This window comes from Lonchura striata, chromosome 3 (genome assembly GCF_046129695.1).
Source record: "Lonchura striata isolate bLonStr1 chromosome 3, bLonStr1.mat, whole genome shotgun sequence".
Taxonomy (NCBI): Eukaryota; Metazoa; Chordata; class Aves; order Passeriformes; family Estrildidae; genus Lonchura; species Lonchura striata.
In genome coordinates this window covers 27,341,983-27,367,504 of record NC_134605.1, presented here as the reverse complement: position 1 = coordinate 27,367,504, position 25,522 = coordinate 27,341,983, and the positions used below count along the sequence as shown (strand labels likewise).

Sequence of the window (25,522 nt, the reverse complement as noted above, 5' to 3'; positions counted from 1 at the left end):
AAAAAAAGGCTTTTCCTTGGGAAACTCTTTGGTTTACTGAACAATCTTCTAGTGTCGACAGTTAAAAAATATTTTTCATTACACAGCTGTGAGGTAATCCTGTCAAAGAAGATTTACTTTATAAACTGATTGGGGCATGTATTCCAACACAGGTGTTTGGAGTTTTTTGGTAGAGCAAAGGTGGTGGTGGTGTAATTTTATATTGGTACAGGAATCCTCTAAAGATCAAAGAATCCCTATCTGGGGAAAATTTGCTTTATAGAAAATATATGTGGAAATATATAGCAAATATTTAGGGAAATGTACCTTTCTTGAAGACAGGCCTGCAGCTATGTGATTCATTCTTTAGACTATTTTAAACCTCTCTGAATTGCTAATGGAAATATATGCTGTTCCAAATCCAAAGTTAGGCAGAAAAACCAACTGCCCTTTTTTCCCTGAGCTCCATCACCTGCATCAGGCCCCTCAGTTACTTGAATGTAGATACTTCCTTTACTGTTATTTTACTATTTAATCCATAATTTCATTTCATAAAGAGTTGTTAAAATGCTTGCTTTTTGTTGGGAAAGATGGGGAAACCTGCAGCAGAGCTCCTGCTGCCCCTGCCTCCTGCTTGTTCTGGTGATATTCAGTTGTTTTTTCATTTCTATGTATCATCACATTGTTAAATGCATCCCATTTAAACCACCTGAGTAAAATCAGCACAGGAATCAAACAGAAGGAAGACTCTGGCTTTCACTGTGAGGAGAGGCAGCTGCTCATCACTAATACTCAGAGCAGGACCTTGAGGCAGCATCACCATAGCTACAAGAGCAGAGCAGCTGCACAATTTTGTAGAATTTCACAGGAGCCATGAAAACTCTGTGTGCTGCCTGTGACATTTTTCTTTTGAAACTATTGAGTAAACTTTGATAACATGTTTTGCAAAGGAGAAAGGATGTACCTGAAAGAGCGAGTACTGAACCAGCAGCCACATGGCTGCTGTACCACCTGAGCTCTGAGCATGTTTAGATTCCAGAGCTACTACATGTGTGTACTACAACAGGGATTGTTGGGGGCATTTGGCACATGTGCACTGTCCTGTGTGCCTCAGGCTACTCATGTGCTGGAGCCAAACAAGCAGGAGTTGAAACACAGTGACCACTCCTGGGCTAAATTTGTGATGGTGTTTTCTTTCCAGATTGACCGATGGCAATGAATACCTCTTCCAAGCCAAAGACGATGTAAGTGTGTTTTTCTTACGGTTTATTACTGTGCTGTCTGTGCTGCTGTACCATGGGGAGAAGCAGGTGCTAAGAGCTGGTGTACACTCTGTGTGTGGGTGATGCATAGGCCCAGGGCTGCTCAGGTACAGCTTCTAGGAGGTATGTCTGGAGGTGTACAGCCAGAGGGGATGAGCTGGGGCTGGTTTTCCTTGCATTTCCACCCGTGTCTGTTCCCCCTCCGCACTGTCCCGGGAGTCAGAGGGGTGTGCTGGCTGTAACAGTTTTGTGCCTTTGGGGCTTCTTGAAGGAGGAGATGAACACGTGGATTCAGGCCATCACATCAGCAATCTCTTCAGACAAAATCGAAGTGTCCCCAACCACCCAGAGCACTCCAGCCTCCAGCCGTGCCCAGACCCTGCCTGCCAGTGTCACAATAACCAGCGAGTCCAGCCCTGGCAAGCGGGAGAAAGACAAAGAGAAAGACAAAGAGAAAAGATTCAGCCTTTTTGGTAAAAAGAAGTGAATTCCATCTCCACACACTGCACTTCTCTGACCGTTCCAGTGGAATTCCAGCATGCGAGCTCAGAACCAATACGTTACTCTCTGTGCCTCATGTTCCTCAATGTGATTGACATTTTTTTATTTATGGAGCATTTTAAAATAAAAAAAGCCAACAAAAAAAAAATAATTTAAAGTTACAAACGTATGAGGTGCATTGGGCAGCTTCTGTAGGAGAGGGAGGACCGAGGACCGGGTTTTGGGGGTTTGTTTTTGTTTGGTTTTCTTTCTTTTTTCTTTTTTTTTTTTTTTTTATGAAGTTAATGTAGATTAGGTCTTAATATTTAAACTGTTCCTCAATTTTGTGAGGCTGTCTTGGAAAATAACCCACCCCTAGTGCTATTGGTATGCAAGGCAGCGGTGCTTTCGAATCTACTGTGCACATGAGAAACCAATGTACAAATTCTCAAAGGCATTCACTTCCATAAGGTTGTTATGCTGAGTCCTGACTAGTAGAGCCTTCCCCTGCAATTCTAACAGGAATTAAAATGGTAGTGTGTTCTCTTTGCTGTAACAGAGTGCAGGTATGCGTTGACTCACAGCCCAACGTTCGTTTAACACCACCTGAAGCGTCCCCGCATCGAGTACGACAGATAAGAATGTTGGTGTTCAAGATGGATTAACAGGCTGGTACAGTTTTAAATAAGCTGTATTTTCAATTTTTTTTTTTCTGAAATACATTATATTGTATGTTTCAGATAATTCTAGTACAAAGTATAATAAGACTAGATGTATAATAAACCCTTTAAAATCATCAATAAGTGTAAAAGTGGAACTGAAGCATTTACTGGAAAAGTAATGTTACTCAAATGGTTACTTGCTTGTCAGCTGCAGCACTGTGTGTTATAATTTTGCTACATTACCTTGCTCTTTGATACATAGTGTGCATTTCTGTCACTGTAACTATTGTAACGAAAAATTTTCATCTTACTGCACAATCAAAAATTACATTTAATAGGAATGAACTTTCAATGACTGGGCCTGTAGTCAAGAGTAGTACTGGAACTGGCTTTCAGTTGTATCGAACTGTACCTCTAGACTTTTACCCTATCTGTTAAATATATGCGATGTCATTAAATGCTTTTAAAACTAAATATGCTGGGTAAGTTTCTTATTTCATTTCTGACAATGTTAAATCATAATTTTGAAAGAGGATCAAAAATAAAGTTATTTTAAAATGTCATCTCTCCTGTGCACTGAAACTGATGTCTTCAAATGTAATTCTGTTCTTTTGTGAGGAAGTTCATTCTGAAATAGTTGGTTTGTATCTTCCCACTTTTCTTTCCCTTCACTTCCCACCTGCCCTCCCTTGTATGCTGCCTCCCAAATTAAGTGCCAAAAATAAAGAGAAAGGTAATTAAATTAATATTTTGAAAAATATTCTGATATAGATACTTCTTGTGGGAAGTGAAACTAGCAAAGTGGATGGAAGTAAGCACATCAGCAGCTGGGCAATGGAGTTCTCTGAACATTTACCCGATGGAGGTAAAGCTTCATGTTGGCAGCAAAAGGACATCATTTTGAGTAAGCACCAGTCTCCAATTTCCTACCCACCTTTTGCTCAAGTGCTTACATCCTTTCCTTATCTTGGATGCCACCTAGGGAACCATCTAATAGGAATAGCTCTAAGAAGCTCCAATATGTTTTAAAGTCAATGAAATGTAAGGAACCCGAGTTTTAATGTATTGTGATTGTTAAAACCCACTCAAATATTAATTTTGGTAGAAAGCAGATAAACTGCAAACTCACGTGTTTCCAAGTGACAGTTTCCTGAACATGTGACCAGTACAGTGTCTTAAATTATTTTCATGGAGTGTACAGTGTTCTCTGGGTTTTTCTTGTTTTCCAAAGTTTTTGGTTATTAAACAATGGAGTATTCATGTACACAAGTTTTTACTCTGTAATGTTATGTTGTTCAGCCTAATTATTAGTAAAATGTAGGCTAACACTGCTAGTATTGTAAATGTAAAATCTAATACAATAGAAAAAGCTGAAGTTTAGCCTTATTAGAGACTATGAAATGATTTTCTGAGTTGATTGATCTGCACAGAGATGTTGATGCTTTACATATGTGTCACTTCAACCGAGCTGGTGCAATGAGCAGTCAGGCAGATGGATCTCAACAGCCTATGGTGTGTGGTTCTGTAGTGATTTGTTCAAACATTGCCTTTAAAGTTGTTTTCTTGTTTGTCTCACTCCTTACTGGGAAGTTGTTCCCAAGAATTACTTGAATAAAAATCCTTTCTGCTTAGGGACTGATTGGAAGTTGCTGAGGAGCAGGAGTGAATCCCAGCAAGCTCCCAGCTGGAGCCTTAGGAAGCAGTTCCCTGCAGAGAGAGGTCAGGAGGAATCTCTCCAGACAGAGCCAAGTCAGAGAAATCGGGTCAGGGCACACACCCGTGTTCCAGGGCCAGAAGGAGAGAAGTGAAGGAATCTCTTGGACCATGTGAAGGGAGGGACTGCTGCTAGCAAATACATGGGGAAGAAGAAACTGCAAAGGTGGGTGATGGAAATGGGGCTGCAACTGGAGCAGGACTGAGTCCCACTGCTGTCACCTGCTCAGAGGCAGCTGTGACACTTTCTGTTGCTATTGGACACAAAATGAGTACATAGAAGCTTGGTAAGTTCAAAGGAGAGAGTTTTATTTGAACATCTGGTATTTATAGAATTCTAAAGGTGACTGTGGATTGGAGGATGAAATTGCTACTTTTCTAACCACATTGGTCAAACTAACAGTCCATCAATTCTCTCTTCCCACAAATAAGAATGCAAAACAATCATTATTTACATGAACAGTGTGTAAGAACTCCAGTAGAAATATGTAAACATTATCAAAAGGCTAAAGAAGTTTTATGAGAACTTTAAAACTTTCAGAAGAACTATAAAATAAAACACTTCTAAAAATCAGGGCAACAACTTTCTGAATTGCACCAGTGACCTTGGCTGGACTGCTAACAGTTGGAATGTTCTGTTCCTCCTGGAGCCACACTGAAGGGTGAGGATTTCTAGTACAGGGTAACACATTACTGCAGCTGTTTTGTACCTAAATTGTGATATTTCCTCCGGAGATACATTGCAGAAGTCATATAGAACCTGAACATTTTCAAAGAAAATTAATTAAGGAAAACCGCTTCCCAGATGTGCTACTTGTCATTGATAAGAACAGGAATTGTCCTGTAGTCAGGTCAATCTCCTTTTTTCTCTCTTGGAGGGACCCTCACATCACATTCTAAGCTGAGGGAAGGTGTCAGAGGGTCCTTCCCATATCCAGGCAAATTGAGCACAGTATGGGGAAAAACCCCCAGAACTCTAGAACTCTTTAGCCATCAGAATTTAGTATATGTTGGTGGGAGGGTTTTCTTTTAGATTAATGTTAATAATCTGTTAATCCATCTGTTCTGCACATGGACTATGCTCTGTGGTAGGGCTGTACTTTTTATCAGGAAGATTAATAGTAACGGTAAAGGAAAAGAAAGCAATTACTAATCTGTGTCCTGGTGAAATATTGGTTTAGATGTTTTTTCTCTTCATGGTCTCCTTATGGTTGAGGTCTCAGACTTTAAATGGGTATGGTCTTTCAGAATCTAACTTCACAATAAATAACTGGCAGGTATGAGAGTTTTGCCACTTTTGGTGGCTGGGTGTTTTCTTTTTTTAATTTTTTTTTTATTTGTTTTGCTTTGCTTTGTTTTGTTTTTTTCCTACCTTTGCTAATCACAGGTGGATGAATACAGAAATGTAAATCCCAATGAATTGAAACAAACATTAGTCCTTTTAATTTAAAAAGCATAATCAGCAAAGCAGGCTGTGCTAAATCTCCGATTAACGTTAAAAATGAAATTACTGGAAGAAGTGGACGCCTCAGCCCTGTCCAGAGGAGGCCACCCCCTCAGCAAGTGGCCGTGGCGGGTCCGGAGCGCCCGGAGCGGGTGCCGCGCTGGGGAAGGGGCGCAGGGCTGGCGTGTGCCTCCGCTGCCGTCCCCAGGCGCCGCGGAGCCGCACGTGGGCGCATCCGCAGTGTGTCATAATGCAGCACAGCCGCCCGCAGCCCGAGCGGGCCCGGCGCCGGGGCCTCGCCCGCGGGCAGCCCCAGGACATCAAACGGGCTGCTTGGCATTCTAACACCTAATGGAATGAAAGGAAAGCGTTCTGTGCCTGCCGGATCCTCTCCTGCTCAGCACCACCCTCCAGCTGATCAGCCTGGTGAACACCACAGCTACAGTGCAGCGTGAATACACATTTTTCTGTGTCTGAAATATATTTTATATTCCAAAGTCAGGAATGTCACACAATACTCTTTCTCTGTTAGATGAGACGCTGGGGTGGCTCATTACGTGGTAACGGCAACAATTATTTGGGCCTAACATGAATTTTGTTACAAGTGTGTTGTTGTTGCTACCGCTGTTCTTCTCCCACGCCCAGCTGAGACAAAACTGTCCTTTGCTCGCCGAGCGCCGGCACCGTCCATGAGAGGTCACTGTATTCAGGAAGATGCGGAGCTGCGGCGGAGCCGCTGACACCGGGACCGCACACCGAAGGTTATTGGTGCGCCCGAGAGAATGAAGAGCTAGGATCAAAGTTCTCTTCGCTCAGAAAGTCAGATATCTAAGGAGTTATGTAAACTCGTGGCAAGATTTAGACATGTCTCAGCTGAATCATCGTAGGAGGGAAGTTGAGTCAAGTATGGCAGCCAGGATACAGAAAGGTGAGGAGCTCCACCACCCTTGCTGTGGCAGATAAAAAAAAAAGAGATTCTGTGGGAAGATTAAGCTTTCTGCAGTGATTTTTAAATCGGTTGCTGAGGCTCCGTGACGATTTAGCAGAAAGGCATTCCCCCAGGCTGGATGAAGGCAGGCAGTATCCCGTGAGAGAGGCGGTCTGGGAGACCTTGGGTTGCTGTGTCAGAGTGCAGAGGTGTGTTGGGTAGGTTTGATCCATCAGCTGTTCCTGGCTGTCCTGCACAGCTCTGGGGCAGCAGCAGAACCAATCTGCCATGGCTGATCAGGACTTTCCCTCCAGGCTGGTTCTGGAAAGAGCCCGGTCTGCCAGGTCTCTCTGAAACGGGCATGAGGATAGAAAAGGCTCCATTTTTAGTTTTCTCCTTTTTTCCTAACGCTGTTTCTGGCCAGATCCAGGCATTTCATTAATGCAAATCAGTATTTCTGCTCACAAGGAATAAGAGCTCAGAGCCAATCCCCTGTTACGATTTTGTAGTTAAATTGTAAAATCATCAAGAGACATCAGTCAGGATTGGATTAATGTAATGCCATGAAACAAATAAACAGAACTAGATCATAACTCTTGCTTCTGACTCCTCCTCTGGCTTCTTAGGGATTAAATATAAATTTTAAAGTATTTGCAGCTCAAATAAGAGGTACCAATTTTGAAATACCAATTAATATGCCATCTCTGTGCATCTGCTGTACATTCATTCATATAAATATGAGTTATAAAGGCTTTTTTGTGGAGCAGAGATCTAGGACATAAGACAGATGTTTCTGAGAGGGAAAACCTCACTGTTCATTGTTAATCACAGCTTTTGGATATGTACAGAGTGGGCAGGATGTATCACAGAGGATTGGAGTTCATTTGAGATGTGGTGCTTTCTGGCATCTTCTATACAAGGTTTGCTTCAGAAGTGAACCAAACAAAAAATTAACCAATCAAAGAAACAAAACAAAACAAAAAACAAACAAACAAAAAAAAACCCCAAAAAACCAACCCCAAAGCCCTCAAAAAACACAACAGCAGCAGCAAATGGTCCCTTTGGCAGAGTGGTGACTGTTACTCAGTTACTACTCATCCAAGATGCTACATTAATTCATTTTTACATTTCATATATAAAATAAAAAAGTAGTAAAGTCACAGGATATGTGTTCCTGGCCAATGGGCTCCTTTTCACAATGAGAAGGGAAAATGCTGATGGTATTGTCAATTTTTATGTCTCTTTTAATTAAATTCTTCACTATATTTTAAAACATTCGTTTTTACAGTTCTGTGAAATTGGAAGTATATTCAGACTACTCTTTTTATAACAGAAATGCCCTTTTTAAACTTAGGTTCACACTTTTTCTTGGTTTGCATTGCTCCTTCATTTCTCTTTTTGATGCTGAGGGCTCCAGAACCTGGAATTAACACTCAAAAAACAGCCCATGAGAGCATCCAGGATATTTATGTTGTGCTGACAGTGAACAGTAGGCTGCAGCACTGAGGAACATTCTCAGCAACATCGCAGATCCAATAGGAAAGTAATAATGCCTCCTTTTTAATTGAAAAAAAAAAAAAAACAAACAAACCAAACCAAACCACAAAACCTCATGCTTAAATTAATGTAATTAATTCAACCACCATCAAAAATGTACCAAATTCTTCAGAGTACAGTTTATAGATAAATGAATTAAATGAATGAATCTGAACTTGTGTTACTCCACATGTTTAAGGATTTCTTTGAGGTTTTTATGGGGTGTTCATTCATGACAAGTGTACTTAATTGTTAAAATAATGATAATAATTCATTATTTTTCCCCCAAAACACAGGATATAATTTTTCCTAAAGGGTTAAATACAAAGTTCAGCTTGACTTAGGTCGCTCACAGAGAAGTGACATCCACGGCAGCAGAGGCTTGAAACTAGTTTTTCATTTGTCCTGGTTGGATAGGTGAGGAGCCTATCTGTCATATTTATTAATTTTATTATGTAAATTAGATAATTAACAACAAAAAAAAAAAAAAAAAAAGAAAAAAAAAGGAAGAAAAAATAAACAAAGCTGTGATCACATGGAAGTTATTCCATTGACTAATGCCAGAGTGGGAAATGATGGACTGGTATTGGTCTCTTCACTCCCGTGACCGGGACAGGAGCCGAGGGAGCGGCTGGAGCTGTGTCAGTGTGGGGCTGGAGAGCAGGAAAGGTTCTTCCCTCAGAAGCTGTGGGGCACTGCCCAGGCTCCCCAGGGAATGGGCACGGCCCGAGGCTGCCAGAGCTGCAGCAGGGCTTGGACAGATCTCAGGGACAGGCTGGGATTGTTGGGGTGTCCTGTGCAGGGCCAGGAGCTGGACTGAACGATCCTTGTGCATCCCTTCCAACTCAACGTACTCCACGATCCTATGATAAAACAAGGTGCTCGTGGTGAACGGCTGCTGGGAAGGAGTTAAAGAAACCTGAGAGCGAATTTGTTTGTATTTAGTGATTCTTGAAGACTATGACACACGGGAGAAGCAGAAAGATGCGGTTTGTTCCTAACCCTGCGTGTGCCTCGCGGGGCGGAGCGGGGCCGGGCGTGCCGCGGGCGCCGCGGTGCCCTCAGGGCCGGGCCCCTCAGGAGAGGGACGGGCGGGAAGGGCCGCGCGCCGCGGTGCCCTCAGGGCCGGGCCCCTCAGGAGAGGGAAGGGCGGGAGGGGCCGCGCGCCGCGGTGCCCTCAGGGCCGGGCCCCTCAGGAGAGGGAAGGGCGGGAGGGGCCGCGCGCCGCGGTGCCCTCAGGAGAGGGAAGGGCGGGAAGGGCCGCGCGCCGCGGTGCCCTCAGGGCCGGGCCCCTCAGGAGAGGGAAGCGCGGGAAGGGCCGCGCGCCGCGGTGCCCTCAGGGCCGGGCCCCTCAGGAGAGGGAAGGGCGGGAGGGGCCGCGCGCCGCGGTGCCCTCAGGAGAGGGACGGGCGGGAAGGGCCGCGCGCCGCGGTGCCCTCAGGGCCGGGCCCCTCAGGAGAGGGAAGGGCGGGAAGGGCCGCGCGCGCCCCGCCAGGCGGGGGGCGGCTCCGCCTCAGGGCCGGCGCCGTGCGGGCTCCGGCCGCCACCCCGCCCGCCCGGGGCCGGGCTCCTGCCGGAGGCGGCTCCCGAGGCGCCGGCGTTCGCATTCCCCGAGCTGCCGTGTGGCGGAGTGCTGCCGGCGCCGCGACCCCGTGTGCGAGCGGTGCCGGCACGCCGCTCTTCAGCTCGGTCGGTGTGAGGCGTGTTGTGTAGGAAAAGGGACAGGGGTCATCAGCCTTGGAATTCCCTCTTCCCGTCCGTCTGGCGCTGTGAACTGCAAATGGGTGTTTGGTTCTGCTCCTCTGCATCCTTTTCCCTGCGGTTGTGGCTTTCTGGAGTGAGTTTCCGGAGGGCTGGGTTTGGGCTCCTGTGCAGTGATAGTAGAAGCAGTGGATGTCTTACCACCAACAGCGTGCAGCAACCGAGCTCGACAGATAATGGTAATATGAATTCTGCTTTAGGAAAAGCAGAACGCAAGAGGAAAAATGCATTCCTTATAGTATCATTCCAAAGGATGACCATGAAAGGAAAAAAAAAAAAAAAAAAAAAAAAAGAGGAAAAAAAACAAACCAAAAAAACCCTCCAATACTAAACAACCCAAACAAAACCACAGTTCCCTCTCTCATGGTGACTTGGAGTGTTTTGTAACTGGAAACGGGAAAATAATATTGTCTTAGTTACATAGTTGCCATAGACTCCAAAAGGAGAAAGTTTTAGGTTGCTGGGGTTGAGGAAAGGTGGGGTAATATTCCCATATTTATGCTGGGTGTTGTATAGGAGATGATACTGAAAGAGAATTTGTATGAGGACTCAGCGCACTGGATCCTGCTGAAAAGCCTCAGAAGCCCCCCAGACCACCCAGACTGGCCACAGCACCCATCCAAGAGCAGCTCCCCCATCCAAGGATAACTCCCCCATCCAAGCAGAGCTTCCCTCATCCAGGCAGAGCTTCTCCCATCCAAGCAGAGCTCCCCCATCCGAGGAGAGCTCCCCTCATCGAAAGAGAGCTCCCCATCCAAGCAGAGCTCCCCGGTCCAGGCAGTCCCTTTGCATTTTAAACACACGTGCATTCTGCGGCTATAGCGCACGGGTTTTGTGTTTTCTTCTCTTCCAGCTCTGGCCCCAAGCGTAGGTATGTTAAAGAGAAGAGCGCCCAGGAAGCTTTGTGCAGGAAGCCAAGAAGGTGCAACACGGGAGACACAGCGGGGAGACTTTGGCAGGTGGTGCTGGTGACGCACAGAAGTTACTTTGCCTTCGTAAAGAAAAAAAGCCAGCTCTGCTGCTTATGTAGGTGTGTTCTTGTGCCCCGAGAAGTTGCCCGGGTCGTGCGGCGGCGGCGGAGCGGCGGCGGCTCGTCCTGGGCAGCGGCGGCAGCAGATGATGGTGGCGGCGCGGCGGTAGCGCGGCGGCGGCGGCGGCGACATCCCGCATCCGCGGATGCACTGCCCATCCCCATCCCCATCCCCATCCCCATCCTCATCCCCGCGCGGAAGGGACACCTGAGGCTTCGGCAGGCGGGCGGGGATCGCCGCCGTTCGAAAGGGGAGAGCGTGCCGGGGAAGGCGGGCCGGCGCTCGGCTGTGTGTGCCAGTGGGCAGGGGGCTGGTTATCATGGCGGATCGGACGGCTCCGCGCTGCCAGCTCCGGCTGGAGTGGGTGTACGGCTACCGGGGCCACCAGTGCCGCAACAACCTGTACTACACGGCAGGGAAAGAGGTAGTGTACTTCGTGGCTGGAGTCGGCGTGGTTTACAACACCAGGGAGCACAGCCAGAAATTCTTCCTCGGGCACAACGACGATATTATCAGGTAAGGGGGCTGACTTCTCTGGTGGTGGGGTAGGGTGGGGTTTAAAGGGAAGGGAGGAGAATGTAGTGCTGGCAGAATACCCCCTCCTCGCCTCTTACAGCTCGGCTTCTACCTGCCGTTTTAGAGCAGCTCAGATTTGTTAGCAGCAATCTCTGCGAGAGCTGAATCTCTAGATACTGTTGATTATCATTATTTTGTAGCAAAGCTTGAAAATATTGCAATAATAACGGAGGGAAGGTTAAGTTTTTCTATTGCACTGCACCAAAACCAAAGCACTTCATTTCAGTACTGGGAAGATCTCAGTGCAACAGTGCTGCAAAATCATGCTTCCAGCACCTTGATGTTTTCAGGGCTGGGACCCCAGCTCATCAATTCTGACCTCGTACAGAAGCCAGGTGTAGCACTCCTCGCCCTCAGCAAATCCCAGCACGAGAGTGCCATAAATCTGACACGTAGCTCAAACTAATCGGGTTTTAATATCCAGAAAATGTAAATCGAAATCAATTTCAGATGTTTGCACTCCAGGCAAAAAAATCCCAAGAATGCTGGTGCAAGATGGCCAAGTCTTGCTCCTCGTCTGTCCAGTTCATTGTTCCTTTCTCTCAAATTTTGCCTGAGAAGTGGATTTAATTGATGTTTTTGTCCTACAGAAATGCTGATATTTTTACTGCATCTCTCAAAATAAAAATGCAATTACAGTGTTCAAGGTAGTCTTTAAACAAATCTGTCCAGAATACAGAAATTTACATCAGTAAAATAGAAAATTAATGTAGCTACTAGTTGGTGAGAGAAATCTGAGCCTAGAATATCCTCAAGAAGGATGTTGCCTGGTGATGCCACTCCTCTGAGCACAGCTATCTGCTGCCCTCCCTGTTCACCCAGTTCAGCATGAATGAAGCGTTTCCTGGATGATATGAAACCAGAACAGTCCCAGGTGACTCATGGTGTGGGAGTGCTGTGGAAGCATCTGCTGAAGCCAGAGTTTTGACACTCCATAACCAAACCACACTATTGTCACATAATCCTTGTTTGCAGAAAGCCATCCACTTTTCTCAGGAAGAGCTTTTGGCTGTTGTGTATCCTCGCAGCAGCCTTCTCCCTCTCTCTACGATGCATCAAAGCAGCAGCATTTCATCACGTACAGTGCATGTGCATCAAAGTTTATTTTGGCTCCAAAGGTATCAGCTCCAAAAGGCTGCTGAAAATAAACACTGGGCTGCTCAGAGAAGAGTCAGTATTTTAGAGACATCTGCAGGATCATGAAATGAAAACCTTTGCTTGTTGTATGGACATAAAATTTGATACTCTTTGGTACAGGAAGTGTAATCCATGTAGAGAGTTGTGTACTTCTGTGCTTATGTTTGAATCGTTATTATAATACCTGAAAGTGCCTCCCTCCCCAAATATATTGTACAGCTTCTGTACCCTTTACTTTAAGACCTGTCACATTAGGAGTCTGCTTTTGGCAGTGTCATGTTTAGAAGGTACAAATGGGATAGAAAGAATGAATGTCTCACGTTTGTACTTTGACGCTGCTTCTGCCTGTTGGACTCTTTAAAGTTAGCTAGAACCATGTGTTCAAAGTAGTCGTGTCTTGAGGGACGTGATGCATGTCCAACTCTTGTTTTGGAAAGCTGGTTTTTATTTCTGATCTGGAACACCATCAGAATTCTGGTGGAAAACTCCAGTTTCCACAAAGGGTGAAACATTTGGGTCCAGAAGGCATGAGCAGAAGCCAAGCAACAGTTCATATCAGCTCTTAGCGGCCAAGAACTGTTGCTGTCACCACGTGGGGTTTAAGGAAGGACAGACCACCCAGAATGCTGCTGGAATATTCTGTTGTTTGCACCATGGCATGGGTGGTTGCCTCCTTTGCCACTGGTGCACTGTGCAGTCCCTACTCACGTAATATCCCATCACTGTAAACACTTTAAAGTAGATGATGCCTTGTGTGGTCAGTGATGATATGACTAATAAATGTGACAATTTAAATTCTCACATTTTAAGCTTCACAACTCTCATCCATTTGAGCTGAGTGGATGAATGTACTTATCCAATTTTTCTGGGTTTGTTGGGATTTACTTGCTTGAAACCAGCTTCTAAACAGCAGGGTGTGAATTAGCAGTCCAACAGGTTGTAATTCCTAAAGAGGTTGAAACACTGTTTAAAAAAGAAAACTTGGATTTTGGAAAATAACATGAATCACTGTGACTGGGAGACTTTCAAGTGGGAAGACCTTCTGCTTCCAAGGACTGCTGTTATGTCCTTCTGTGAATATTTTTGTGGGTTTGTGAATGCTGTTGTGTTGAAAAAAAAGATGAGAAACCCATGATTCTCAGAAGTAATATTGTGTGTTTCCTTGAAGTGTTTACTGAAGTCACGGAAGGAGATATTTGTCACTGGTGAAAAGGGCAGGTGTGTATGTTTAATATGTTCTCCAAGATTAATAGTTCTGTCTCTTGTTTTGCATCAAGATAATGCAGCTGGACATAATTTACTTTGGGCTAAAGCAGACCAGAAATGATTGGATTAAATTTTATTGTATTGGAGAAATGCCTTTTTTTCCAAGATTCACATTTGAAAGGCGAGTTCTGCCTGTACAAGAACTGAATGTTCTGCACTCAGATAATAAGGTTGATGTTCTGAGTAGGAGCAGGGGAGCTCGGAATTGTCCTGTTTTCTGTGTGAAGCCACCACCAGGTGATGTGCTTCCAGCGCTTCCTCCTTTAACTTCAGAAGGAAATGAGGTCCTGAACCACCAATTTAACCTTTAAGTGAGCCCTGCTTTACAGAGGAGTTTGTGAGTAACCCCAGAGCATTAGCTTTGACAGTAATTGAAAACATTCTAAAGAACAGGTTTCCTTACTTTAATTTTGTGCATTACTTGTACACGAGTGATCAGTTAGATCAATCCTTGTTTTTCTCTCAATTAAGTCTTGAATGGAGACAGTTCTTTCCTTATAATTTTTCTGCAATTTGTGCATGTAAAAACCACAGCAAACAGAAAAAAGAAAAATACCACCCATTGAGATACTTCTCACTATCACTTAAAATGCAACTGATTTCATCTGTGTTTGCAGAAGTCATTTGTCAACAGAGATTCCTAACCCTGAGAATTTTTTCCTATGGTGTAGTGACAAAGTTATTTCTCCCTGTTTTTGAGTTCCAAGAATTTCTGCAGTATTGGACAGCTGTCCTGAATATGTCATTACACACCCTGGTTTCTTGTGGAATCTGATGTTTTGTATGTTATGAACTTACAAAAGCAATTTTGCATCCTAACTGTCTCCATGCCAGTCACTCATGAGGCAGCAAGCCTGCTCCCTCTCCCAGGTCTCTACTACCTGCAAAGCTCTGCTGTTATGCATGTATTCCAGAGCTGTTGTTTATGTAAGGCTGCTCACAGTGTACCAGCAGTGTCGGATTTATCAGAATATTGCTCTGAGTGTGCTGGGGGGATGCCACTGTGCTGACAGATTGAGATTAAAACCGTGGCCGTGCCAGCGGGGATGGGATTTTCTGGGCTGCGGGAGCCACTGGAGGCCTGGCTTGTTCTCCACAAAGGTCCTTTCAGGAGATAGGATGTGTGTCAGGATGTGGATTTCTTGTCTTGCTGCTGTGGCGAAAAAAGGAGTAATAAGCAATGTTGTGTATTGCTGACCACAGTGAATATAATTTTGGAATTAGTAAATTGATGGCAGAGCTATGCAATTAAATTATCAGAGAGAGAAGATCTGAATTGTACTTTTAATACTTTTTATTTTAAATTATGTGTTATTATATTTCTGTTTAGAGAGTTATGCTTATTTGAAAGGATCTAAAATACTTTAAATTTCTGTTCAGTTGCCACCATTTGGAAGGTGGCAGCAGGTGTTGGTTGTAGAGTGGTGTTCAGGTTACTGCAGTTCTTGCTTATCATCAGTGCATGGGAGCTGCACTGTCTGCAGCCTGGGCGAACCCTGGGCTTCAGACACCCGAGGCGACCCCACAGGACTGCTGAGATTCAGTCACCTAAATGAGAGATTTTAGGAGAGATTTTCAACAGCAGAAATTCCAGCCCCGTTTCCTATGTGGATGCTACACCAGTGCATCCACCAAGCCATCCAAATTAACAGATATGGCACACCTGGGGTGAAGCAGGGTTTTGGGAACTGTTTTGTGACAGCAAGTTGTTAAATGAGTTTTGTATGAGAGGAAAGTCCTCTAATCTGCTTGTTGCCTTTGCTTTCAATGCTGGAAAACCTGGGGAAAATGCTGTTTATTCCATGAAGTTCCAATGGCCTCTTTTGGCTCTACTTGAGCGCTGTGCTGCAGTTATATTTGAAGTCTTTATCAGGGTGTGACCTGCTATAAATTGTTTTCTGAAATATCTGTATTATTGCATCAGATGTGTTGTAATATACAGTTACAGTATCATATTGAAAGTGATTTAGAAATGCTTAGGTCAGTTAAAAGTGGAGAGAAACTCAGCAGGCATTTGTCACTATATGTTGATGAGAAAGGTCATCATTTAACCACAGCCTTTAACCAGAGCAGTCTAAATCTAATTTTTTACAACTTTTTTTTACATTTCCTATGTGTTAAGTCTCTGCAGTTTTTTTACTTGTTTTATTTCAACTTGATTTCAGATGCCCAAGAGTCGTGATGGTCAGGTTGTTGTGTGTAATCACTCTTTACCAGGATGAAAACTCACAGAAAATGTTTTCATATTACTTAATTCCAAATTAAAAAAAAAATCTACAACTCCAAGTATTGGAATGCTTCTGTATGAAAGTAGGAGGGGATTTGAGGTCTGTAAAAAGATCATCTTCTGACTTGCCAACTGCTCAGGTTTTTGGGAACCTCGGTAAAGAGCAAAAATGCCCGCTTTTCTTCCTACCTAAAGACTGTTCTTTGGAACATCATCTTCTTTTTCATGAGGTGCATTTCTACCCCAGGAACATTTAGTTGTCTGCGTTGGCTGTCCCAGAGACAAATTGAATTTCAATTCCCCTTCAGAAATGGTATTTATAAAGGCCTGGGAACAGACCTCTAAAACTTTAGGGAGGCCTGATCATAATGCTGAGTATGTGTTTATGCCAAGCTTCTTTAAGTGTTCCAGGAGCACAATGAACCTTGTTAACGTTATTGCTGGAACTTCTGTGGGTGCTGGTGGAGTTTGTTCTTTCTTCTCTGACAGATGGATGGAAATACTCTAAAATGATGGTAATTAAAACAGAACATAAAATAAAGGCAGCATACAGCAGCCCTGTTATTTTGGCTGCCTAACACTCCTTCTTGCAAAAGATTTTACTGGATTTTTTAATAGGGAATTTTGAGTGCCTCTATTATTTTAGTGGACTTGAATGTTCAAGGCATAACCCTACATGAAAATTACTGACTGGCACTGCAGTTTATATGTAGTCATACTAATATTGATGCCTCCACATGAAAATGGGGCATATATTAATGCCAAATGTCTGCTTTCTCATCCTCAGAAATTATCTTCCACATGAAGAGATAAATATTGAAAGTATAATTTACTGTGGTAGTACCTATTACTTGCAAATATTAATTGCAAAACAATAGTTTTGGGCAAGATGAGCTGTACTTTTGAAGAATAATTTTCTGGGGTTTTTTAAAGAGATGTTGTTTATTTTAGAAATTTACTGTAGTAAAAAAGAGAAAATACACCCTCAGTTTTTTACAGCTCTGCCTGCAGTTAAGGCTGGAGTCCTTTTGCTTTCACCCTGACTAGGCAGACCATAACTCCTTCTTTGTATCCTAAGAGCTCTTCAGCTGGAGTTTAGTCACAGTCAGCTGCTGTCTGACCAGAAAAAGTGTTAAATGTAAATTTCTTTAACTTTTCATCTGTCTACTGTTTGAGCACTATTTCTAAGGTACTTAAAGGACCTTTTGGCTTCTCCCAATGCTGGAATCTATGATAAGGTAAAAGTTGAGCTTTCTCTGTGGCAGCAGATCAGAGATGATGCCACTGGGACCTGCTCTCTGGCCCTGGTCACACCAGTGCTGAACATGTACAAGTGTGGCTGCACTTAAATGAGATTTTAGGAGTAGGTCTACAGCAGGTTCCTGATCTCTTTATGATTCTGAGGGATTCTCATTAGAAATTATTTATTTAAAAAAATATTGAAATGCTGTTCAGTGAAACTGCTCTTTCTTAATGGCTGTAAAACAAGTTTATAATATACAGTTGTGTTCCTCATTCAAGGTCTTGTGCAGATGCAGTGATTGTTGCATACATGCTGGCCTTTTACTTCCACAGGAGGTTTGTTTGAGTTTTTTAAAATATGTGGCATGTGGGAGTGGCCACAAGTGTCTAAAAGGATATTGAGTCTTTTTGAAAGCTGTCTTTAGTTGGAAGAGCTATTTTAAGGCTTTTGCTTGTCAGACTGAAGAGCTTTGTGTGGTTCTGCCTGGAATCTCAAGCTGCTTTAGGATGGGCATTCCTTATAATTCCTGTGTTGCATTCCTTATAATGCAGTCCCTCCTTCCCAAGAGGGGAATAATGTAACTGCCTTTCCCCGGGGAGTTCTCTTTGTGGTTTGGCTGGCTGTGTGGCTGTGGCCTTGTAGTGAACTGTCCCTCTGCTGCCACCTGCCCTGCTTGGGCTGGCTGCGAGAGTCTAACACAGAGTTACTGTTTCCAGACATGTCCCAGGTTCCCCTCCCCTTTCCCTTTCCCTTTCCCTTTCCCTTTCCCTTTCCCTTTCCCTTTCCCTTTCCCTTTCCCTTTCCCTTTCCCTTTCCCTTTCCCTTTCCCTTTCCCTTTCCCTTTCCCTTTCCCTTTCCCTCCTCCTTTTATTTCCCACACTGCATCCTTTAATCAGTTGGTTTCTGTATTACCGGTCACTGGGGGCCTTCTTTTGGATATGGGACTCTTTGGAATATAGAGTTTGTGATATAATTATATCACATATCTGCAAATAAATATTTCAAATTAATTTCAAATGAAAATTTGACATTTCGTATCGTGGCAGAAAATTTTGGCAAATAATAAATTAAGAGAGCTTATTCCCATTATTTCTCTTCCATTAAGAACATATTTTTTAAAGGAATCTACACATCTCTTTTAGGCTCATCTCTCTTCCATCTTATCACCTTTCTGTCAAGGGCAGTTCAGATTATTAAAAATTCTTATTTTATCCTTTTAAGTTATCCTTATATCCCTTTTAAGATCACTTTTCATAAATTCAGGTCCTCCCTGGCAGAACACTAATAGTTTTATGAAAGAAACAATTTTATAAATAATTTCAATCTTTAGAAAATAGATATAAAGGAATTTCTTTTTTGGAATAGAATTTAGCCAAGAACATAGAGTTCTGAGGGCTTAACCTTTTTTGTTAGTTTTATTTTCATATTTAGTTTTCCCATGGCTTCTATCAGATTTTCAGTTTTCAATTTTTTTCTCCTTTAAGGAGATTAATTTCATGAAGAGAGAAATAAAATACAGCACGAAAAATACCATTTTAGCTTTGTTTGCAGAATGAGCAGAGTGCAGATTCATAAAGGAGGCCTCGTGCTGGCTCTTGGCTGCTCTCTTCCCAGGGAGAGCTTGCCCACTGTAATTCCTACCTCAGGTTTGTACTGAAAAATTAGCTATGATATATATTTTTGTCGTATCTTGCATGGGTGAAAAGAATGGAGGGAAAAGGATATTTTCCTCAGGAAAACTGTAAGAGAATAGAAAAGCAAGTAGATATCTGAACTGTTATCAAGGACGTGTGAAGCCTCCTTTAATAGCTTGTAATTTTTAATGCTCTGAAAGAATTTAGGATCTTCAGTCTGTGATGCAGTTTCTCTGTCCCTGCACACAACCAAGTGTGTTGCTATTTCTCACTCCTGGCTGTCTGCCATGGTATGGTTAAATCTAGAAGTCTGCCCAACCCTGCTGAATGCACTTGATGAGCAGATTTTATTGGAACAGCTCCACCCGCATCTTACCCTGGGCTTGTGCTCCAAGATTCTGCTCAGCCACAGCCTCCAGTGCCATTGGAGCCGTCAGCGGAGCCCACCCTCCATGGGGCAGGGCAGAGGGCACTGCTCTGTGTGCTGCAGCACAGGGGAGCACAGGGGGTGGGATAATATGTGGTGTGTTCTCCACACAAGCCTGGCAGCTGTGGCTGAAGCCTGCTCTTTCTCCTACTGGGAAGGGGAAGACAAACCCCCCTGTAACATCCCTGATACCATAAGCTAGAGAAAAACCCCAAGTATTAGCAAATGACAAGCAGTAAACCAGATTATAACTGCCTGAAGCTACATGCTGCCAGGCAGTTACATAATGGCACAAAACTCTTCAGCCTCAACTGCAGCACTGAGCCTAAAATACAGCAAAAAGGGCTCTGATGAGCCCAGGTCTCCGAGGTTCCATTGAAAGCACAACTCCAGGTTCCCAATCTCTGCTCTGAGGAGTTGGCTAAGAAACCAAGAGAAAAAGAGAAATAATAGTAATAGGCAAGAAAATGAGTCACAGTTACATAAAAACATAGAAAGGCACAATTCCATGTTTGTTTATATAACTCCTGGTGTTAGTCTCACAAAAGAGAAATTTAAAAGGCATTCTTTGGATCATGGTAATCTTCCTTAAATACAGCATGTCATGGATTTTGGTGGTGTCATAACTTCACACCTGCTCTTTCCTATTTATATCTGTGACTGGTTGCACATCCATTAAAATGCAGGTAACACTAATAACTGGTTGGATAATTAATAATCTTAAATTAAAAGACATGTTTTGAATAGGGAGGGTCCTATATTCTGAGAGTTCCTAGTGCAGCTAGTCTGTGGAAGGACAGATAAGGTGAAGTGGTTTGTGAGCATATTTTCAAAACATCTGATGAGTCTTTCAGTGTGACAGGAAGGCTGGTGATATTCCAATGACACTTTGCTACTTCAGAAATTTCATACTGAAAGTTTTACTATGGAAAACATTAACAACATGGCATTAACAACTTAAAGTTTCCTTTTGAAACTTTCTGTATTTACATTTGATAAGACTTCATGTTGAAGTGACTGTAAAGCAGTCCCGTAAACATGACAAGTTACTGTTGAGTTGGATTTGGATGTGGCTTGTGGGCTTTGAACAGTGTGTCAGGTATTGTGTGATTTGCTTCCATTGTCTGGCTGTGGTGTTCCTTCAGACCTCTAGGTTTAAGCTCAGGACCTGAGTTTATTCCATGTGCAAGGGCAGCTTTCTTCAGAGCTCTACCCAGTTTGTTGCCTAAAATAGGACTAAATAGAGATTCTGAACCTTTTCCCTTCATGTTTTTCCCCAGCTATCCATTTTGTAGCCAGCACAGAAAGGAAGCTATGTGATTCAGAGAACTTGCTAAATTCCCAGACTCTGTCCTCACTTTTTTCTATTTCTCTTCCCTTTCTGTGGAGTTACCACAGACACAATTTTGCTTTCCAGCCATGGTGATGACTCCGTGGGCACTGCATTATGAGTGAACATATGAATTCCTCTATTACACAGATGGATCATTTTAAAAGCTTGGAAGTAAACTCATCTTCCACGTCTAAAATTTCTAGAAAATACTTGAATTTTCAGGGCTTGAATGCTTTGATGGGAATCAGGGTGTGGATCTTTAACTTTTCAGAGCCTGGTGGATACACGAGTGTGACTAGGCATGTGAGGAAATCTTAGATCTGCATGGGAGGTGGGCAACAGCTATTTATTTTTGTAAATGCCTATTTTAAGAATATTGTAAGTCTGAACAGAGAGGCTTGTTCTCTGAGAGCTGGCCTTATGGGAGATAAAATACGATTTTCTTGTAAGGGAGCTGAGAAGCAGCATGCCTTTGTCTGAGCAAGGAATATTTTGGCACTTGTGTCTACATCAGTATAACTTCACAACTGTATTTTCATACCCTGTTAGATCAGGTGAAGGGCCATAAGATAATTTAAATTAGGAATAACCATATATTTTGTGTTTCAATTGAGGACAGACTAAATGAGGTATGACTACACTGCTGTTCAATAAGTCAGCTCTTCAGAATGCCCTATTTCTTGCTGTATTAAAGAGTTACTTGAATGTGTATTGCATTTCACATTTTCCCCATGGTATCGGCTATTTTTTATTTCCAGTCTGTGGGATTCCCCACTGCTTAGGGGTAAATGTTCTTTTACCTTGTTATTTAGTTTGGTAAGAGTTACTATGTATGGGATGACACTTAGTGCACTGCATACATTTTTTTTCTGTTTTCTTCCTTCCTATATATATAACAATTTTATCAGCCTGAGCCCCTCAAAACTGAATATCTGCTGTAGCTGTTACAGGCTGCTGCTATCAACAGAGCTGGAGTTTCTGTGATCCACCTCAGCCATTGCTAGGATTGTGTTCTGGGTTTTTAAACATATGTACACACACAAATACATATAAATAGTGTGTGTACATATATATAAATACACACATACACAATATTATTATATAATTATGCAGTATTATATAATGCATAAATATAAAAACTTGATATTTTTGGCTTTCAAATAAATTGACTAAATGTCATCACACAATTACCCCTTTCACTTCCCTCTTTTCTTTGCTGGAGGAAGCGGTGGGGACTGATGTCCCTTAATTCTATTTATGAATGGACTGCTCTTAATCCTGGACATGTTAAGCAGTTGGGACTATGTAGAAGTGTTCAATATTGGCACATCTAAGCTTTTTCTGACTGTTGGCAGAAATTCAGGCTTCTAGGAAATGTTTCCGGTAAAAAAAATACCTTGCATTGTGACAGGAGGGGTTTTTCCCTCTAGTATGTGACAGAAATTTAAAAAAAGAAAAAAAAAAAGGGTGAGAGTCACCAAAAAAAGAAATGGCCACAACCATGGTTTGTTCTTCGGGGCTTGGGCTGTGGCTTTAGGACAACATGCCTAAATATGTTAAAGCAGAAGAGTTTCACTGTATGTCAGCATCAATTTAAGGCATCAGACATTGCATTCTGCTCAGGAGGTCCTGGGGATTTTTAGCTCTTAATTTCTCTCTTCTGAAGACAGACCGTGGCATTTCAAATGTCATTTTCAGTTATGTCCTGCACTGGTTATTCCTGTGGGAATGTTAGCATACTGTTTCTAACATGGTGGATTTCAGTTTTCCTCCTGACTCCTGCAAGTCAGTGAGGTAGAACTGCTTTACTGGTACCTCTGGCATCCATCCCTCCAAAGGGAAAGTTCCAATGGAACAACAGCTTGAGTAGGTTGGTCTCCTGTTTCTTTCCTGGATTATTCATGGACGTGGGGCTTCCCAGACTTCGTTGTTCATACAGCATACAACACATTCCACCTATCTTACCTTGTAAATGTAAGCATGTGGTTTTGATCAGCTCTTTCAGAAACCAGCAAAAGCCCTGAGGAATTTGGTCATAGAAAAAATTGGCAGCATCTCATATATTCTGAACATAAAGTACATTTTTCTTAACGTAAGTTATTTTTCTTAATTCAAATCCTCATTTATATTTTAGATATCCTTTGATTGACTGAATATTTTTTCCTTTTTTCTCAAATTAATTTTATTTATATTTCTTACATTGTTGAAACAAGAAGGCCCAGCTGACAGAGTGAATAAAGATAAGTGCTTCTCACCAGCCTTCAGGGAGATGACTTCAGAGTTAATCAATTAAACTCCCACTCAGCTGCTGGAATCTGCTCTTCATCATGACCCCACAGTCACCGCCCTAAATGCTGCCTCAGTCTCTCTAACTCTGAGACATTCTTGGACTAATATATGGGAAGTTTCCTTGCTGTCTTATTTCCTCTTTGTTCTGTTCTTGCATCCTTTTTTGTTTGTTTGCTTGTTCCATTCTCACCCTTCTGTATGAAAATCCATATTTATGTTGTGGCTCCTTCCCTGAGTAGCTGAGGCCAATTCAATTCATCAGTGGAGGTGTTTGTTCTGAAGAAGGGGCTGAATTGTTCCCAAAACACCTGAAACCTAAGAGAGACCAACCAGCTACTTCCACCTGCCTGGGAGGAAGTGGAACTCAAATGTATTACCTGTAAAGTCATTAAATGAAAATCTACAAAGGCTCCTCTTCCTAAACCTACATCTCAAAATGAAGGAAGTTTTAAAATGAGGAATTGTTGGAAAATAGATGCCAATCTCCAGGTTTTATTGGGGATTTTTGAACTGTACCTGGAGGTTGTAAAATACTGATAATGGGTGATATGCTGTTGGACCTGGTCTGGATAGTTTAGAAAAAGTTAAAAACCAATTCTGTGAGCCCTATTTTCAGCCAAATAAGATAACTTGAATGTTATGACACACAAGTGCAATAATTTCAGTAATTTCCTAAGTAAATGAAAAAGCTATTATTATCTAATACCATGTCAAACAAAATAATATTTTTAAGGTGTGTTCTAGTCACGCTATGAATCTCATTTCCAAAGTAAAAGTGCAAACATTTCTAGATATGTTTATGTCTTTGTTATAAGATCGTGAAAGCCAAAGTATATAATTTTACTATTTTAATATTTAGATAATGAATATAGAATAAAGCTTTAGCTTTCAATTTATTTTTTTTCTAATTCTGAGATGATTACACATATTTTTTTAGTTATTCCAGCTGCCTGCAGAATACAAAAATAAAAGCCAATGTATGCAAAATGCATTGCTCAAATTAACATGCATTAAAATTCTGGTTGTTTCTCAACTTGTCTGATATTTTTGCAAGAGAGAGCAGCATGTGGATAATGTGTCCCACATCAGTCATCTCTATTAATCTTTTGTTTTCAGAAATACAAATCTGATCAGAAAATACAGACAGCTGTAATTCCAGCTGAGTTGCAAGTGTATTAGTACTGCAGAGTGTAATATAGATAATTTAAACCAGAAAACTTAGGTACTACTGGCATGGAACTCTCCTCAGTTTTATTCTTCCTTCTATGGCAAATCTGGGAATTCCTCCAATGCACCATTACCTAAATTAATTCTGCTTCCCATTTAATCTGTTTGCCTATATTGGAAGCACAACAAAAAATCTGGATCCCCAAATCAGCTCAGAAGCTGGTTTGCAGTAAAAAATTCTAATAACAATACGCTGGTGTATGTCCCACAGATCCTGGGCAGCTGGATCTTCAGTTAGCTGAATTTATTGTGTTCAAATCCTAAATTTTAATATGCACTTAAAATATTATGATTGTGGAAACGACTCTGGGGAAAACAGCATTTTGATTTATTTCACTTTAGTAGTTGTAGCAGAGACAGGGGATGTGTGATGCACTTGGCATGTTGGTATTAACTCCTGGTGTTTGGACTCTCTAGAGTAAGATTTTCTATTGTAGAAGTCTAAGTAATTTGATTTTCTAGTCCTGATGAATTACAGCTTCTCATCTGAAAGCACTGCTCATATTCACGTGAGTCTGAAAGAATACATATCTAGGGCTTGCACAGCCCCTGTGAGATTCCAGAAGGCAAAGGAATATTTTACTTTGGCTTGTGAAACCATTACTAAAGTTTACATTTGAAGCTGCTTCTTTCTTTTACTTCATTAGACAGTGGATTGATGGAATAATAAAATGGACTTTCTAAATCCTCAGGCAGCCTGCTTTTGTATGTCACTCCAAACTGGGGTGAACTTTATTTTCTAAGTAACTAATAAAGTCATCCCCTTCTTTTCTCCTTAGTTTAATATATTTTTAAAAATAAAAGCAGATAAAATAGTTACAAAACATGGCAGTACAAGAATTAGAGGAAATCTTCAACATCACAGGAAAATACAAAGTGTAAAAATGAATTAAAAGTGGAACAATTAAAACATTTTTAATTGACTATATAAAGTTGATTTGACAATTAAGCATCCTAGAACTATTGTTTTACACATAAAAATAATCAATGAACCAAGAAACAAAATAAACCCAAAAAACCCAAACAAACAAAAAAACCCAAACAAACAAAACCCAACCTTTTTCCTGATTATAATTTCTATATACAATTAACTTCTAAAAATGAATTTTTTAGGTAAATGTCTGCCTTTCACTAGATACAGATGTAGTGTCTTTAATTCACAGACTTTTGGGGTTTTACACAAAGGGTAACAATTTCCTGCTATTTTAGTAAATTATGTAAAAATAAACTCAGCAATATTTGTATGTGCTGAATGAAGGAAGGTGTGTCTTGATGGGGATTTTTCTAAGACATGCAAGTTGAGAGTATTTGGGTGTATTTTCACAAGTGGAGCAAAATACACACCATCCTTCAGTGTGAGTAGCTGA

At 42.0% G+C, this 25,522-nt stretch overlaps 2 protein-coding genes across 9 annotated transcripts in view; both read left to right on the top strand.

The window, feature by feature from the left end:
• Positions 1-2,946, top strand: part of SPTBN1 (spectrin beta, non-erythrocytic 1) — a 114,502-nt gene extending 111,556 nt beyond the window's left edge. For all 6 annotated transcript variants that reach the window (XM_077781999.1, XM_021537672.2, XM_021537674.2 and 3 more), the window contains 2 exons: positions 1,181-1,223; positions 1,513-2,946. In XM_077781999.1, coding sequence (XP_077638125.1) covers positions 1,181-1,223; positions 1,513-1,728 — 259 coding nt within the window. In that variant the 3' untranslated portion in view covers positions 1,729-2,946. The remainder of the gene's footprint in view (positions 1-1,180; positions 1,224-1,512) is intronic.
• Positions 2,947-10,713: 7,767 nt separating this feature from the next.
• EML6 (EMAP like 6) overlaps positions 10,714-25,522 on the top strand; it is an 85,142-nt gene continuing 70,333 nt past the window's right edge. For 2 of the 3 annotated variants that reach the window (XM_021537683.2, XM_077781998.1), the window contains exon 1: positions 10,714-11,312. In XM_021537683.2, the coding sequence (XP_021393358.1) occupies positions 11,116-11,312 (197 nt within the window). In that variant the 5' untranslated portion in view covers positions 10,714-11,115. The remainder of the gene's footprint in view (positions 11,313-25,522) is intronic. The other variant, XM_077781997.1, reaches the window with a different exon arrangement.